The 18,588-nt window shown below is 36.9% G+C and overlaps 1 protein-coding gene across 1 annotated transcript in view; it reads left to right on the forward strand.

Moving 5' to 3' along the window:
* Positions 1 to 1,396: 1,396 nt before the first annotated feature.
* REN (renin) overlaps positions 1,397 to 18,588 on the forward strand; it is a 78,496-nt gene continuing 61,304 nt past the window's right edge. The window contains exon 1 of the mRNA XM_053704694.1: positions 1,397 to 1,641. Within this exon, the coding sequence (XP_053560669.1) occupies positions 1,586 to 1,641 (56 nt within the window). The 5' untranslated portion in view covers positions 1,397 to 1,585. The remainder of the gene's footprint in view (positions 1,642 to 18,588) is intronic.

The raw sequence follows: 18,588 nt of genomic DNA on the forward strand, positions 1-18,588 counted from the left end.
GTCTTTCTACTCTACCTGGTTAATCCCTAATCTGCTGGACTGATCCTTGTTACTGAATCCTGCCTGTCTCACTACGCTACTTGGTTAACCCCTAACTTGCTGGATTGACTTCTTGTTGCTGATCCCTGCCTGTCTCATTACGCTACCTGGTTAACCCCTACATTGCTGGACTGTCTTCTTGTTGCTGAACCCTGCCTGTCTCACTACGCTACCTGGTTACCCCCTGAATTGCTGGCCTGATTTTCTGTTGCCGTATCCTGTCTGCCTTATTTGCCTTGTGCTGTCTAGCCTGTGGTGAGTGCCACTCTCCTCATTTGCCTGATACTCTCTGCTTTGGGTTATTCCCTATCTTTCTGGCTCGACGCTGGGATAACAAGACTACTGGCCAAGTTCGGTCTGATAGAGGAGTATCCCACGAGCCTTACAAAGGATTTCCAAACCCACCAACGGTGATTATTTTCCATCATCCAATCCGGAAGGGTAACCCAAGTTATGAAAATGGATGCGTTTTGACTCTATTCACATGTGCGATATTCCGTCCACGTCATACTTAACGTCACTCCCAGCAAACCAGCAGCCCCGCTTATACCATCGTACGGGTAAGTATGGTATCAGGAATCGGATATGCGCTTGTGCGAGTCAACGAATGGCAATGGGCATGCGCCTAGTGACGACAACGTCACTTAATGATATGCACAAAATCGGAATACAATTGGCAATGGAGTTTAATAGTGCACGGCCCATATTAGAGGGTTGGCTTTAATGACGTCAACTTCGAAAGATAACATTTAATTCTATAGTGTTCAGAAAGATCGTTGGACTGTAAAAGTAGGTAAGTTATGAAATATAAACGTTTGTGATTTGAAATTGATGGTCATGTTGTGCTTAAAAAAGTAAAGTTTTGGAATCCTTTAACATAGCAAAGCAATAAACTGAATTGTATGCAACCAGTAACCATTTGTAACCCACTGATGAATAGTAGTTATAGCCTTATGATATTATATCTATCCCTGGTACCTATCATGCTCCGTTGTTTATATATTGCCTAAGGTTCTGTCAGTCAGCAATAATAAATATATAGCTAGGAAATGGACACTTCTTGGGGTTTCCTAGATATCCCATTTAACCATATTTAATTATTTGTTTAGTGTTCCTTCCCACGGGTGTAATGTTTTGACGTATAGTTTATGATAGTTAATCTTTTTTTTTTTTGTTTATCAGGAAGAAAGGTCAAACTTTTCTCTGCAATTTATGTGTTGCTGTTAAAGGGGTCTCAGCCTGTATCCACCAGTCGCAGACTCTTGGGTTCAAGCCAGCAGTGTAGAGTGAAGATATAAAAGAGCATCAGAGAGAAATCCAGAGGGAAGAGCAGGGAACAAACAGCAAAATAGTTAAGCCCAGTTTATAAAATTAAAGATACAGAAGTTTTGTTCAAAAATAATAATACAAAGGAGAAAAAAAAGCTCAAAGACTTTAACAGAATAAAAAGGAGAAGTGTACTAGAGAGAAAAGAAGGAAAAAGAAAAAACGGATTTGAGACATAAATAAGGAAACAGACATTGCAGCTGCTCCTCCGAGACACACAATGAGACAGCTTCTCCTTCTATTGGCAGTTACCCTGACCTGTGACGGCCTAAGGAGGTAAGACTACACTGTAGCCAGTACCACTGCTTTTTATGCTGAGCTTACAACATTAGATTATAATTTGTATGCACACTAATTTATAACAATTTTCATTTGAAAAGGTTGGGATTTTGGAGCAAAAAAAATCATTTTTTCTTTGTTTTTACATGTAATAAGGAAAGACATACATAGAAATACCTGGTAAATAGACATAGAACACTAGTTTATAAAACATGTAGAACCCTAGTTTATAAAACACATAGAACACTAGTTTATAAAACACGTAGAACACTAGTTTATTAAACACATACAACACTAGTTTATAAAACACATACAACAGTAGTTTATAAAACACATAGAACACTAGTTTATAAAACACATACAACACTAGTTTATAAAACACATAGAACACTAGTTTATAAAACACATAGAACACTAGTTTATAAAACACATACAACACTAGTTTATAAAACACATAGAACACTAGTTTATAAAACACATAGAACACTAGTTTATAAAACACGTAGAACACTAGTTTATAAAACACGTAGAACACTAGTTTATAAAACACATAGAACACTAGTTTATAAAACACATAGAATACTAGTTTATAAAACACGTAGAACACTAGTTTATAAAACACATAGAACACTAGTTTATAAAACACATAGAATACTAGTTTATAAAACACGTAGAACACTAGTTTATAAAACACATAGAACACTAGTTTATAAAACACATAGAACACTAGTTTATAAAACACGTAGAACACTAGTTTATAAAACACATAGAACACTAGTTTATAAAACACATAGAATACTAGTTTATAAAACACGTAGAACACTAGTTTATAAAACACATAGAACACTAGTTTATAAAACACATAGAACACTAGTTTATAAAACACATAGAACACTAGTTTATAAAACACATAGAATACTAGTTTATAAAACACGTAGAACACTAGTTTATAAAACACGTAGAACACTAGTTTATAAAACACGTAGAACACTAGTTTATAAAACACATAGAACACTAGTTTATAAAACACATAGAACACTAGTTTATAAAACACATAGAATACTAGTTTATAAAACACGTAGAACACTAGTTTATAAAACACGTAGAACACTAGTTTATAAAACACATAGAACACTAGTTTATAAAACACATAGAACACTAGTTTATAAAACACATAGAATACTAGTTTATAAAACACGTAGAACACTAGTTTATAAAACACATAGAACACTAGTTTATAAAACACATAGAATACTAGTTTATAAAACACGTAGAACACTAGTTTATAAAACACGTAGAACACTAGTTTATAAAACACGTAGAACACTAGTTTATAAAACACATAGAACACTAGTTTATAAAACACATAGAACACTAGTTTATAAAACACATAGAACACTAGTTTATAAAACACGTAGAACACTAGTTTATAAAACACGTAGAACACTAGTTTATAAAACACATAGAACACTAGTTTATAAAACACGTAGAACACTAGGTGTACTATAACAAGTTTACTAATAGGTAGTAATATAATAACCCTTGGCAGTATAAAGTTATAATTTATTTTGACTTGCATTTAGTTGTAAAACATCTTGTTTCTGTGTAAAAATTGTGCTTATCCCATACAAAAATTAGCAAATTCTGCAAAGGTTTCCTTCAAAATGTAGCACATTGCCTGGACTAGCTACATAGTAAACACTGATTGCTTAGTGCAGTAGATAAACTCATTTCTATTTCTAAATGGCCATAATTAAAGGAAATGATGTTGTATCTAAAAGAGTTTATTTGAACATGTATTACTAATGCTTTTTTTTTTTTGCTTTTTTGAAACATGGATGTTTTTGGGCTGAATAAACATTTTTTTCAGGAGTTTTCCATGTCAGCCATGCACTTCCTGATATTTTTGCTTTGAATTTAAAAAGCTTTTAATCAACCATTCCCTGACCTGTCTATCCATCCATCCATCTATCTATATTTATATCTATCATTTATCTATCCATCTATCCTATGATCTATCTATCTATCTTTTATCTATCTATCTATCTATCTATCTATCATCTATCTATCTATCTATCTATCTATCTATCTATCTATCTATACTATTATCTATCTATATTTATATCTATCATGTATTTATCTATCCTATGATCTATCTATCTATCTACCTATCTATCTATCATCTATCTATTATCTATCTATCTATCTATCTATTATCTATATATCTGTCAACCTATCTATCTATCTATCTATCTATCTATCTATCTTTATATCTATCTATCATTTATTTATCTATCCTATGATCTATCTATCTTTTATCTATCTATATATCTATATATTATCTATATATCTGTCTACCTTTCTATCTATCTATCTATATATATATACTATTATCTATCTATCTATCCTATGATCTATCTATCTATCTATCTATCATCTATCTATCTATATATACTATTATCTATCTATCCTATGATCTATCTATCTATTATCTATCTATATTTAAATCTATCTATTTATGTATCCTATGATCTATCATCTATCTATTTATCTATCTATCCATCCATCCATCTATATTTATATCTATCTATCATTTATTTATCTATCTATCTATCCTATGATCTATCTATCTATCTTCTATCTATCATCTATATATCTGTCTACCTTTCTATCTATCTATCCTATTATCTATCTATATTTATATCTATCTATCATTTATTTATCTATCTATCTATATATCTGTCTACCTTTATATCTATCTATATGTCTATCTATATATACTATTATCTATCTATCTATCTATCTATCTATCTAAAAGTACAAATAAATATAATAAAAGGGACATGCTATTTATTTTTTCTATTCAATCTAAAACAGAATGTTTTTAAATGTTCTACATTGCCTTGTTTTGTTCTGTTTTATTTATGTTCCTGTGCTGCAGAAAACCACTTTTAGTTTTACCTTAAATTTTAAAAGCTTTTACTTAACCCTTTTTCGCACAATAAATATTTGTAATATGTTTAACTGTTGCTCTTTCATATGCATTATAGAAAGTTTATAAATAATGTCACATGTTCATTTCAAAAGTTGCATTGTTTTGCACTCATGAGCAAATCTCCCTTGCTATGGCCAGTTTAGGCAGATATAAATGAGCTTCTACTTGGATCAAGAAATCACTGTGTGTGTAGCATGTTGCAGGGTAATTATTATGAACTGTGCAGGATGCATTACACAGTCTCTGAGGTGCAATTAAAAAACAATATTTTCAGAGGTAAAGTTGAGTCTATTGTCCCTTGGAGGTTAGTCATAAAAACTATTTATCATCTGTCACTAATTGAAAAAATCTTTGAGTCTGTCCGCTAAAGCACCTTGAATAGAAAGTATCTAAATAAATAATGGCCTAGATTATGAGTGGAGCGCAAAATTGCACTTTCGCAAACACAATATTTGTGCTCACTCAGTAATACCAACGCACGCAAATGTGCGCTGGTATTACAAGTTAAATGCAACTTCGCGTTCGCATTGCCTAGAAGCTTTGGGCTCACAAGAATGCGTTTCCGTAGGCTCCAGTGGGAGCCTCGTTCTCCTGCCGTGAGACACTAATACTCTGTCATTTTAATTTTTACATTGAATATGAAAAAACATGGGGTCCACAGAAATATAGTAGTATCAGTGTACAGTAGAAATAGTTACTTGTGGACATGAGCTATATGTCATTTTAAAAATGGTTAATCGTTGGCATCAAAAAGGGTCCCAAGTGCATGCTTATGCTTAGAGATAAGGAGCAAAGTTTGGGGGTGGGCATTTGACCCCTCTCCCCCCTTCCAGAAACCCTTGATATGATGTCTAACTGAACAGTACATAAAAAAGAGATTTTAATCTCTCTAATGAAAGGTCTCCAGCTGCTTTACTTTTTGTGGATAAAGAAACACAGTATTTGTGTGCACTCTTTGGTAATTTTACTCCTTACTTGAAAAGTGTCTCTCATTAATTAAATTAGGGCTCTCATTATAAATGTGTTTATTATTGCATAAAATAGAGGTTCCATATCAGACCTTCCCTTTAGCATGCTAGGAAAATGCTATTTTCACATCAACCCCTTAATATTTATGAAATATCAAGAACTTAATTTGAAAGAGGAGTTTCTCCTTTTTGCCCCCCACAACGTCGCCTCCACCTGCCTACACTTAATAACCCCTAATCTGCCGAGCGGACCTGAGCGCTACTATAATAAAGTTATTAACCCCTAATCCGCCTCACTAACCCTATAATAAATAGTATTAACCCCTAATCTGCCCTCCCTAACAACGCCGACACCTAACTTCAATTATTAACCCCTAATCTGCCGACTGGAGCTCACCGCTATTCTAATAAATGTTTAACCCCTAAAGCTAAGTCTAACCCTAACACTAACACCCCCCTAAATTAAATATAATTTTAATCTAACGAAATTAATTAACTCTTATTTAATTAACTCTTATTTAGCCAATCAGAATCAAGTTCAATCCGATTGGCTGATCCAATCAGCCAATCAGATTGAGCTCGCATTCTATTGGCTGTTCCGATCAGCCAATAGAATGCGAGCTCAATCTGATTGGCTGATCAGCCAATCGGATTGATCTTGATTCTGATTGGCTGATTCCAATCAGAATATTCCTACCTTAATTCCGATTGGCTGATAGAATCCTATCAGCCAATCGGAATTCGAGGGACGCCATCTTGGATGACGTCCCTTAAAGGAACCGTCATTCTTCAGTTGGACGTCGCCGGAAGAAGATGGGTCCGTGGTGGAGGTCTTCAGGATGGAGCCGGTCGCCATCGGATGAAGATAGAAGATGCCGCTTGGATCAAGATGGTTGCCGGTCCGGATCGCCTCTTCTTCCCGGATAGGATGAAGACTTTGGAGCCTCTTCTGGACCTCTTCAGCCACCGGATGATGGATCGCCAGCCCCCGCTTGGGTTGGATGAAGATTTTGGAGCCAGGATGGATCGGTGATACCTGGTGAGGTGAAGACAAGGTAGGATGATCTTCAGGGGCTTAGTGTTAGGTTTATTTAAGGGGGGTTTGGGTTAGATTAGGGGTATGTGGGTGGTGGGTTGTAATGTTGGGGGGGGGTATTGTATGATTTTTTTTACAGGCAAAAGAGCTGAACTTCTTGGGGCATGCCCCGCAAAGGGCCCTGTTCAGGGCTAGTAAGGTAAAAGAGCTTTGAACTTTAGTAATTTTGAATAGGGTAGGGCATTTTTTATTTTGGGGGTCTTTGTTATTTTATTAGGGGGCTTAGAGTAGGTGTAATTAGTTTAAAATTGTTGTAATATTTTTCTTATGTTTGTAAATATTTTTTTATTTTTTGTACTTTAGTTAGTTTATTTCATTGTAGTTATTTGTAGATATTGTATTTAATTAATGTATTGATAGTGTAGTGTTAGGTTTAATTGTAGGTAATTATAGGTATTTTATTTAATTAATTTATTGATAGTGTAGTGTTAGGTTTAATTCTAACTTAGGTTAGGATTTATTTTACAGGTAATTTTGTAATTATTTTAACTAGGTAACTATTAAATAGTTCTTAACTATTTAATAGCTATTGTACATGGTTAAAATAATTACAAAGTTGCCTGTAAAATAAATATTAATCCTAAAATAGCTACAATGTAATTATAATTTATATTGTAGCTATATTAGGATTTATTTTACAGGTAAGTATTTAGCTTTAAATAGGAATAATTTATTTAATAAGAGTTAATTTATTTTGTTAGATTAAAATTATATTTAATTTAGGGGGGGGGGTGTTAGTGTTAGGGTTAGACTTAGCTTTAGGGGTTAATACATTTATTAGAATAGCAGTGAGCTCCGGTCGGCAGATTAGGGGTTAATAATTGAAGTTAGGTGTTGGCGATGTTAGGGAGGGCAGATTAGGGATTAATACTATTTATTATAGGGTTAGTGAGGCGGATTAGGGGTTAATAACTTTATTATAGTAGCGGTGCGGTCCGCTCGGCAGATTAGGGGTCAATAAGTGTAGGCAGGTGGAGGCGACGTTGAGGGGGGCAGATTAGGGGTTAATAAATATAATATAGGGGTCGGCGGTGTTAGGGGCAGCAGATTAGGGGTACATAGCTATAATGTAGGTGGCGGCTCTTTGCGGTCGGCAGATTAGGGGTTAATTATTGTAGGTAGCTGGCGGCGACGTTGTGGGGGGCAGGTTAGGGGTTAATAAATATAATATAGGGGTCGGCGGTGTTAGGGGCAAAAGATTAGGGGTACATAAGTATAACGTAGGTGGCGGTCGGCAGATTAGGGGTTAAAAAAATTTAATCGAGTGGCGGCGATGTGGGGGGACCTCGGTTTAGGGGTACATAGGTAGTTTATGGGTGTTAGTGTACTTTAGAGTACAGTAGTTAAGAGCTTTATGAACCGGCGTTAGCCCAGAAAGCTCTTAACTACTGACTTTTTTCTGCGGCTGGAGTTTTGTCGTTAGATTTCTAACGCTCACTTCAGACACGACTCTAAATACCGGAGTTAGAAAGATCCCATTGAAAAGATAGGATACGCAATTGACGTAAGGGGATCTGCGGTATGGAAAAGTCGCGGCTGAAAAGTGAGCGTTAGACCCTTTTTTGAGTGACTCCAAATACCGGAGTTAGCCTAAAACCAGCGTTAGGAGCCTCTAACGCTGGTTTTCACGGCTAACGCCAAACTCCAAATCTAGGCCTAAGCTAGCTACAATATAACTAATAGTTACATTGTATCTAGCTTAGGGTTTATTTTTATTTTACAGGCAAGTTTGTATTTATTTTAACTAGGTAGAATAGTTACTAAATAGTTATTAACTATTTAATAACTACCTAGCTAAAATAAATACAAAAGTACCTGTAAAATAAAACCTAACCTAAGTTACACTAACACCTAACACTACACTACAATTAAATAAATTACCTAAACTAAATACAATTAAATAAATTAAATTAGCTAAATCATAAAAAAAAAACACAAAATTACAGAAAATAAAAAAAAAATGACAGATCTTTAAACTAATTACACCTAATCTAAGAGCCCTATCAAAATAAAAAAAGCCCCCCCAAAATTAAAAAAAACCCTACCCTAAACTTAACTACCAATAGCCCTTAAAAGGGCCTTTTGCGGGGCATTGCCCCAAATAAATCAGCTCTTTTACCTGTAAAAAAAAATACAAACACCCCCCAACAGTAAAACCCACCACCCACACAACCAACCGCCCAAATAAAAGCCTAACTAAAAAAACCTAAGCTATTGCTGCCCAAAGCCCTAACCTAAAAAATAAACCCACCCAATACACCATTAAAAAATCCTAACACTAACCCCCGAAGATTCACTTAACGGGAGAAGTCTTCATCCAAGCGGCAAGATGTCCTCAACGACCATCTTCAAGACATCTGGCGCGGAGCATCCTCTTCAAACGACATCTTCTACGGAATGAATATCACTTTAAGTGATGTCATCCAAGATGGCGTCCCTTAGATTCCGATTGGCTGATAGAATTCTATCAGCCAATCGGAATTAAGGTAGAAAAAATCCTATTGGCTGATGCAATCATTCAATAGGATTGAACTTCAATCCTATTGACTGATCCAATCAGTCAATAGGATTGAGCTTGCATTCTATTGGCTGATTGGAACAGCCAATAGAATGCCAGCTCAATCCTATTGGCATCAGCCAATAGGAATTTTTCTACCTTAATTCCGATTGGCTGATAGAATTCTATCAGCCAATCGGAATCTAAGGGATGCCATCTTGGATGACCGCGCCGGATGTCTTGAAGATGGAGCCGCTCCGCGTCGGAAGGATGAAGATAGAAGATGCCGTCTGGATGAAGACTTCTGCCCGTCTGGAGGACCACTTCTGCCCGTCTGGAGGACCACTTCTGCCGGCTTCGTTGAGGACATCTTGCCGCTTGGATGAAGACTTCTCCCAGTAAGTGAATCTTCGAGGGTTAGTGTTAGGATTTTTAAGGGTGTATTGGGTGGGTTTATTTTTTAGGTTAGGGCTTTGGGCAGCAATAGAGCTAAATGCCTTTTTAAGGGCAATGCCCATCCAAATGCCCATTTCAGGGCAATGGGGAGCTTAATTTTTTTTTAGTTAGGGTTTTATTTGGGGGTTTGGTTGTGTGGGTGGTGAGTTTTACTGTTGGGGGGGTTGTTTGTATTTTTTTTTTCAGGTAAAAGAGCTGATTTCTTTGGGGCAATGCCCCGCAAAAGGCCCTTTTAAGGGCTATTGGTAGTTTAGTTTAGGCAAGGTTTTTTTTTATTTTGGGGGGGCTTTTTATATTTTGATAGGGTTCTTAGATTAGGTGTAATTAGTTTAAAGATAATAACTATTTAGTAATTATTCTACCTAGTTAAAATAAATACAAAATTGCCTGTAAAATAAAAATAAACCCTAAGCTAGATACAATGTACTTATTAGTTATATTGTAGCTAGCTTAGGGTTTATTTTATAGGTAAGTATTTAGTTTTAAATAGGAATAATTTAGTTAATGATAGTAATTTTTATTTAGATTTATTTAAATTATATTTAAGTTAGGGGGTGTTAGGGTTAGACTTAGATTTAGGGGTTAATACATTTAATACAGTGGCGGCGATGTTGGGGGCAGCAGATTAGGGGTTAATAAATGTAGGTAGGTTGCAGCGACATTGGGGGAGGGAGATTAGGGGTTAATAAATATAATGTAGGTGTCGGCGATGTTGGGGGCAGCAGATTAGGGGTTAATAAGTATAATGTAGGTGGTGGCGATGTCCGGAGCGGCAGATTAGGGGTTAATAAATATAATGTAGTTGTCGGCGATGTCGGGGGCAGCAGATTAGGGGTTAATAAGTATAAGATTAGGCTCGGGGTTCATGTTAAGGTGTTAGGTGTAAACATAAAATGTGTTTCCCCATAGCAATCAATGGGGCTGCGTTACTGAGTTTTACGCTGCTTTTTTGCAGGTGTTAGACTTTTTCTCAGCTGGCTCTCCCCATTGATGTCTATGGGGAAATCGTGCACGAGCACGTACGACCAGCTCACAGCTGACTTAAGCAGCGCTGGTATTGAAGTGCAGTGTGGAGCTCAATTTTACTCTACGCTCACTTCTTGCCTGTTAACGCCGGGTTTGTAAAAACCCGTAATACCAGCGCTGTAGGTAAGTGATTGGTGAGAAAAAAATGCTCGTTAGCACCGCACAGCTCATAACGCAAAACTCGTAATCTAGGCGTAAGATTTTACTTTGTATATTTCTGTTTATATATACAAATTACATTGCACCTTGAATTTGCTGCATTGTAAACTAAAACTGACCCTTTCAGAAAGTGTGAGGGAAAGGGCAAGTTCCCTGGGCTGAACAGGGGAGTTCTCATGGTATGTCTGAAGCTTTTTCATTAAGCTGGTCTAACCAATTTGTCTCGCCAGCTGTATGCAGGTGAAGTTTGCTCAAAATTCACAATACACTTATTTTAACTAACAGAAAAGTAATATATACTAAAATAGAGACAAAGCAAGTTAAATTGTAGTGAAAACATTTCAGTTTAATTTGGAATTGATACAAACTGAGCCTTTATATCACCCCCAGGAGTTCTCCAGTTACCTTCTCTCTGCCATGTGAAATGTTGTATCCCAGAGAGATTCATAACTTTCTATGGAAGGAATCTCTCTGGGATTTCCAGGTTCCTCCCTTTTTCTTCGAAAATTTAGTGAGTTCTGCCCCTGTGAAGTCTGCTCTATATATAAAAACTGAAAGATGCTGAACCAAAAAAAAATCTATAATTATTGTAATATCAATAGCCCATATATTCACTTAAGAATATAATTTAGGAATCGGGGGGGGGGGGGGCAGGGTGTATATAAGTATACAGTTAAACATAAAGTAGAAAAAACATAACCACTTTGCACACACTTAGATTACAGAGGTCACATGATGGAGCCAAAGGTTAAAACATAACTTTTAATAAGACTATTAAAAAATATTGTGATGATACTGACATAAAATCAATTAAAAGAGAAACACATTTCACTGTCTGGGTACTGAGGAGAAAATACAATAAATGTATCAACATATCAAATTACCATAAGTCTATAAAAGACAGGAGGGTTCAAATGAAAAATGGAAATCCAAGGACATAGAAGCCCATTGTAAAGCATCCAGCAACTACAAAAAGATCCCTAGCATATTTCAGACTATGTTTTTGTGAACCCCACAAATAGTGGGAAATCAGGGGCATCATTTGGTTTATAACAACTTACAAAACATTTCTTAATCAAAGAGACCCTCGTAACTAGAAATAACACCAAATTAAATCCCAAAATGAGCTCAGAAAGGCGAACACCTGATGCGCGTTTCACCTGAGCTTTTTCTAAAGCGCGCTTTTTATTCAGAATTTGTAAAATCACTAAATACACTGCTATACACAAAATAAAATACAAAATAGAAAGTGCAACGTTTAAATGTAATAAAATTTCATCTGAAGTGTAAAGTGATATAAAATAGACAGCACAGTCTAAATGCAGCAGATTTCTCATGTCATGCAGTGCTATAATGCACTAGACTTGTCTCTCACATACAGAAATGCAGGGAACCCCCCTTGGAGAAGTAAATCAAAATCTGCCTTTAGAAAATTTCACTAGGGATCTCTCAGTGCTGGAGGATAATTTTAGATCATCTCACCTGAGCAGAGAGGTTTTTAATATTAGGGCCCCAGAGATAGGTTTCATGACCTTTTAGCACAGGGTTAAATTTGTATCTCTTTTACTATCCAGATATATAAAAGCACCATTATTTGCACCATTTTTGCCTCCTAACTGAATCTTCAGGCTTCTTCATCTCAACTTGTCCCTGCCTTTTCTAGTACCTGTACCCCCTTTCTCCCATCCATCATTTTCCTGGTTCCCTCTATACCATTAATATATTTCCCAATCCTACTTTTTTAAAGTTATTATTATTTTATTTTTATCATTTAGTTTTTTGCATTACTGACCATAGCAATCTATGGGCTAGATTATAAGTGGCACGCTAATGATAGCGTGTGTGAAAACCAATATCGATGAACCGTGCTACCATTAGTGCGCAAGTCCATAGTAAAGCGCACTAACCAGAGAAGGGTTAGTTCATCCTTACTTTCAATGGATATCGCGATTCGCGACCACGCTAACTTGCCATGGTATTACACAAAACACATCAAAAATACATTAAAATAAAGTATTTAACACATATACACACTTTATAGTAAAAAATATATCATTTTATTAATAAAAATGTTAAAAAAATGTAATTGCATGCCCCGTTTTAGTCTATGGGGAGAAGAAGTTAACTTTTAACTTGTAATACCCATACTAACCCTCCCACGATACATTTTTACTTTGAGCACAGTTAGTGCGCGAGTGAAAAATGTATTTAGCATGCACATCTGAGCAGTCATTTTTACCCTATGGGTGGCTGCCAGCAAAAAAGAAAAACAGAAACACATCTCTGACTTCTTTCTTTTCCATATCTGTAAAGCATTGAGGAACAGGACCTTTAATATTTAGCTAACACTCAGCGGCTTTAAAAAAAAAAAAAAAAAAAAGGATATTTAAGTGTCCAGTTTTTTTTGCGAAGATTTTAAAGGACAGCCTGCTAAAATACTGGACTGTTCGGTTGAATAGTGGATATCTGGCAACCCTAGCAACATCTCAATTATTTTTATATAATGACACTTTTCATCAAAGTATCTGTTCTTACTGCTTTTCCTCATCTCGTTACCTGACACACCCCTCTCCCTACATCCATTATAACACCTAGGGGCCAATTTATGAAAGTGCGAGCGGACATGATACGATGTAGCGTATCATGTCCGCCGCACATCGATAAATGCCGACAGCATACGCCCCCTGCAGGTTCGGGTGTCAATCAGATCGTATCAGAGCAGGTGGACAAGTTATGGAGCAGTGGTCTTTAGACCACTGCTTCATAACTGCTGTTTCCGGCAAGCCTGAAGGTTCGCGCGGAAACAGAGGCATCAAGCTCCATTCGGAGCTTGATAATTCGGCCCTTTAATCTATTTCCTGTCCTCTTTTTCTGCCTTTACCCTTCATTTTACTTGTCTCTTCTCGCTGTATGTCAGTCTCTTCCACGCCATCAGCCCTTCCCCCTTCTTCTCTGTTTGCATCTGTTCCATGTCAGGTAGGCAGACGCACAAAGTACCATGTTACGGTCTGAGAATTTCTCCCATCACTGCAAGATTTCCTATGGGAAGATTACAAAATGACATGAGAAGTTGAGTTATTTTAAAATCGACTTTGAAATAATACATTTCAATGATAAATGACTAACGGGCATATACAGTACATTAGATAAATATTCAATTTTAAATTTAGGATTATTTTTAATGCTTTTTTTAGTAATACTGATTCTTTAGAACTGGCTAGATTTTACTTAAAGGGACAGTACAGTTAAAATTAAACTTTTATGATTTGGATAGAGCATGCAATTTTACAGCTTTCCAATTAACTTCTGTGCTTCATTCTCTTGGTATCCTTTACTGAAGAGTAAAACTAGATAGGCTCATAAGAGCTCAGGAGTATGCATGTGTCTTTAGTACTCTATGGCCGTAGTGTTTTCCAACATTGTATAACAAAGCTACAAATAATTTTGCAAAAAACTGCTGCCATAAAGTAATAAGGGCACGTGCACACTTCTGAGCTCTTTTGAGCCTACCTAATTTTACTCTTTAATAATAAAAGATACCAAGAGAACAAAGGAAATTTGATAACAGAAGTAAATTGGAAAATTGCCTCCTCTACCTCAATCATAAAAGTTTAATTTTTACTTTACTGTCCCTTTAAAGGGCCACTAGAGTCAACATTAAAGTTTCATGATTTAGATAATGCATTCAGTTTTAAAAAAACTTTCTTGTATACATTATTTTTATATGCACACTTTCTGAGGCTCCTGCTCCGACTGAGCATGTGCAAAAGTGCACAGTATTATATCAGTTTTGTGAATGTCTGAAGGCTGTCACATGATACAGAAAGAGGGAAAGTTGGATTAACTTTGAAATTTGCCATAAAATGTTCTACTGCTCATTTCAAATTGAAAGTGCTATTGCATTGTCTTCTTATTGTGTATTTTTCAATTATTAAATGACACTGTATTTAGTGGTCATTTAAAGATAAAAGTGTGTCATAGTAGCGGTCAAATATAATAAGCATACTTATATTTCCAAAAACAAAGAAAATGTAGGGCAAAAATTTAGCCAAAGCTGACCTAAGTGTTAAAGGGACATAAAACAAGTTGGGATATTGACACAATATAATAATATGTACTTTAATTGCTTTACCTGCAAATTTATACAGCCGTGCCTCGCCATTAACCCTTTCTTTTAAGTTTCCGAATTGTACAGCTCTAACTCCCCCCACACATTTTCTTCTATGGCTGTATCTATATCTACCATTACTTTGGTAGAATGCAGAAGTATACAGTGATTATCTGCTGGAGCATGCCTAGAAGCAAATAAGCTGCTGTTAAATACAATGCCTGTGTTTCTGATGCTAAGGGGGGTGGATCAGACTTCTCCAGACAGCATAGCTATGTAAGTAATTTTGCTTATTTTTGAAAATTATTTTAAAATACTTGCCAGCAAGGGGGGGGCGTGTTCTAACCGCAATCATGGCAAGTCGCATAATCTAATGCTGCAAAAGACCTCCAAATATTTTGCTAAATTCTCAGGAGATTCAACAGCCTCATCCCTACCTACTATTATATTTTGAGATCCTAACTTCTGCTGTATGGAATCATACAAAAATCCGTAGTTCTTACGGCCACTTTACTTCACTCCAGATCGGTAACAGAACAGTGGCCTTCTCAGAACTCTCAACATCCTCCCCCCCCCACGGCACTACGGGTTAAGCCGTACACGAGCAGGTTCACACTAACTGCTATTCAATACCACACAAACTGAGCTATGCAAAACTTGGAAATCACCCTGCTATCATTGCTATTATACTTGAGTGACTAACTGAATGAAAACTTCGCCCAGCTATCTAGGCATATCGTTGAATGCTTTGGCGCGCATGGACACGATCTCAACGTGACAGATGGTGACTCGCTTATACGTACTTCTCTTGCTGAGAGCCCGGCATCCAGAGATACATACGTGCCGTTGTCAGCTGTAACAGAGAATAGAAACTCCAGTGGACCATATCCAGGCTAGTTATTGGGGCACCGCTCCCTTCACCACGAATGAGTCGCAGAGAAAAACTGTAGCAGCAAGCATCAAGGGGCCGTGGAGCTACATAAGTGTGTCTCAACATCAGCCTCCAGTAGACGAGACGGAGCAATCTGCGGATCTTATAGCTGAGCTTAAGTACTATTTTGTACAGACGCTAATGGTCCCCATGCTGGATCTGAAAGACCACAATCTTTCCCGTATTCCTCCTCTCTATTGGCTTTAGTCGGCTCAAGCTTTTCTCACAACATGGTGCTTCTCTGGGGGCCAAACGATCCTAAGGACTGGAATGGGGTAATTCCAGACACCAATGCACATTGTAGTTTATCTGACAAGTGACTAGATAATTTGTGTCATGAACACATATTAGATCCCTTGACGGATACAGGAGACCTGGTTTCTTAATAAATATATGACTGATCCTATGTGGATACACAACAAAATGCTACAGATGAAACCAGAATCTCAGAATCCTTAATATATTCCATTCATACCTATATTTGTTTTGATAGCAATGCTGTACAAAAGATATCTGTATATATAAAAAACAAGGTTTAGTGACTTATTAGTAATCTGTTAGTTAAACTTGCCATATACTTCATATCTTCCATGGACACCTACTGCAGGATTAATGTAACATGATCATTTTTTTAAATAGTACACTATACTCTTGGCTTAAGGCTACTTTATGTATTTAACCTATAGGGACATATTTAACAATGTGCGAGCGGACATAATACAAAGTACTGTATCATGTCCGCTGCACATCGCTGCCCATCCATTTATCATTGCACCAGCAGTTCTTGTGATCTGCTGATGCAATGCTGCCCCCTGCAGATTTGCAGCCAATCGGCCGCTTTTAGGGGGTGTCAATCAACCCCATCGTATTCGATCGTGTTGATTTCTGTCCACCGCCTCAGATCAGGCGGACAAGTTATGGAGCAGCGGTCTTTATACCGCTGCTTCATAACTTCTTGATAACTTCTGTCTCCGGCGAGCCTTCAGGCAACAAGGGGCCTCAAGCTCCGTACGGAGCTTGATAAATATGCCCCATTGTGCCTATGCTTTGGGCATCACCTAACAGTGCCCACGTATTTAGTCTGCATCAGTTTAGTTCACTTTGACTTTAATGTTTTCTGCCTGTGGCATTCCATAAGCTATGTATTGCTCACATACTGACGCCTTAGACATTATTATAAATGGGCACCAATATATTAAAAACAATATAAATCTATTTCAGTTTTGGCTCTGGTGAGCTGCCTACTAACATATACTCATTAGATCTCACATAACAATAATTGCTTGGGGCCTAAATATGAAAAGATGCAATTCTATGGGCATTTAATATTAATAAGATTATTTCTACACATCCCTAAACTTAGTCACTCCCTCATCTCAGATTTCTTAGTTATAATACTATTACTCTTCACGATCTGCTAGGACTGCATGCTCACTCTCTCATTAAATAAACTATAGGATTATTTATCCCATATACATGTTATCTGCACATAAATACTATCAGATGCTAAAGTACTAATTCATCTAGTGGCCCAAAAGTGGTCTCTATGTAACTACCATTTGACGTGACATAATATTTACAGTACAGATGGTCCAAGAGTGACCGGCGCAGTAGTTACTTCATAGCTCTGTCTTAAAATAAAAATGAGGTTTCACTCATGTTTGTCCAAACTTCTTATTAACATTTCAGACATTTACTGTCATAAAGAATGTTTTATTTCGTGCTTTTAGTATTCAGGTTGACATTTCCACACTATCACTACTAGGGTTGCCACCTCGGCCATGTTTTCCTGGACACTTATGAGTTACACATGCTGCAGGGTGTGCAGGTAGGAACATGTATTGTGCTGTTCATCAGCACTATTCATGTGATTTTCAGAACCACAATACATGTTCCGCCTGCTAACCCTGCAGCATGTGTAACTCATAAGTGTCCAGGAAAACATGGCTGAGGTGGCAACCCTGATCACTCCTAGTGTAAGTTATGGCTCTTTGGAAAGTGAAGGACCTATTTAGGGACGTAGCAATTTAAGGGGTAATTTTTTTGAAAGGAATGAGAGATGGGAATGAGTTAAAAGAGGTGTTTCCTGCAGGGCAGGGGGAGTTTTAGGAGGCGGAGATACAGAGGCGATAATAAGAGCTGCAGAACAGAAAGTAAATCACAAACCTGTTTCTTCTCTTCCCTCCCAGTCTTCCCTGTTTTCTCTTGTTAAGTGTATCCAGTCCACGGATCATCCATTACTTATGGGACACCAACTCCTCCCCAACAGGAAGTGCAAGAGGATCCACCCAGCAGAGCTGCCACACAGCTCCTCCCCCAACTGCCATCACCAGTCATTCTCTTGCACCCAACGACTAGATAGGATGTGTGAGAGGACTATGGTGATTATATTTAGTTTTATACCTTCAATCAAAAGTTTGTTATTTTATAATAGCACCGGAGTGTGTTATTCCTTCTCTGGTAGAATTTGAAGAAGAATCTACCTGAGTTTTTACTATGATTTTAGCCGGCGTAGTTAAGATCATATTGCTGTTTCTCGGCCATCTGAGGAGAGGTAAACTTCAGATCAGGGGACAGCGGGCAGATTAATCTGCAAAGAGGTATGTAGCAGCTTATTATTTTCTGACAATGGAATTGATGAGAAAATTCTGCCATACCGATATAATGTAAACTCAGCCTTAAATGCAGTAGCAGCAACTGGTATCAGG

Source organism: Bombina bombina, chromosome 3 (assembly GCF_027579735.1).
Source record: "Bombina bombina isolate aBomBom1 chromosome 3, aBomBom1.pri, whole genome shotgun sequence".
Classification (NCBI taxonomy): domain Eukaryota; kingdom Metazoa; phylum Chordata; class Amphibia; order Anura; family Bombinatoridae; genus Bombina; species Bombina bombina.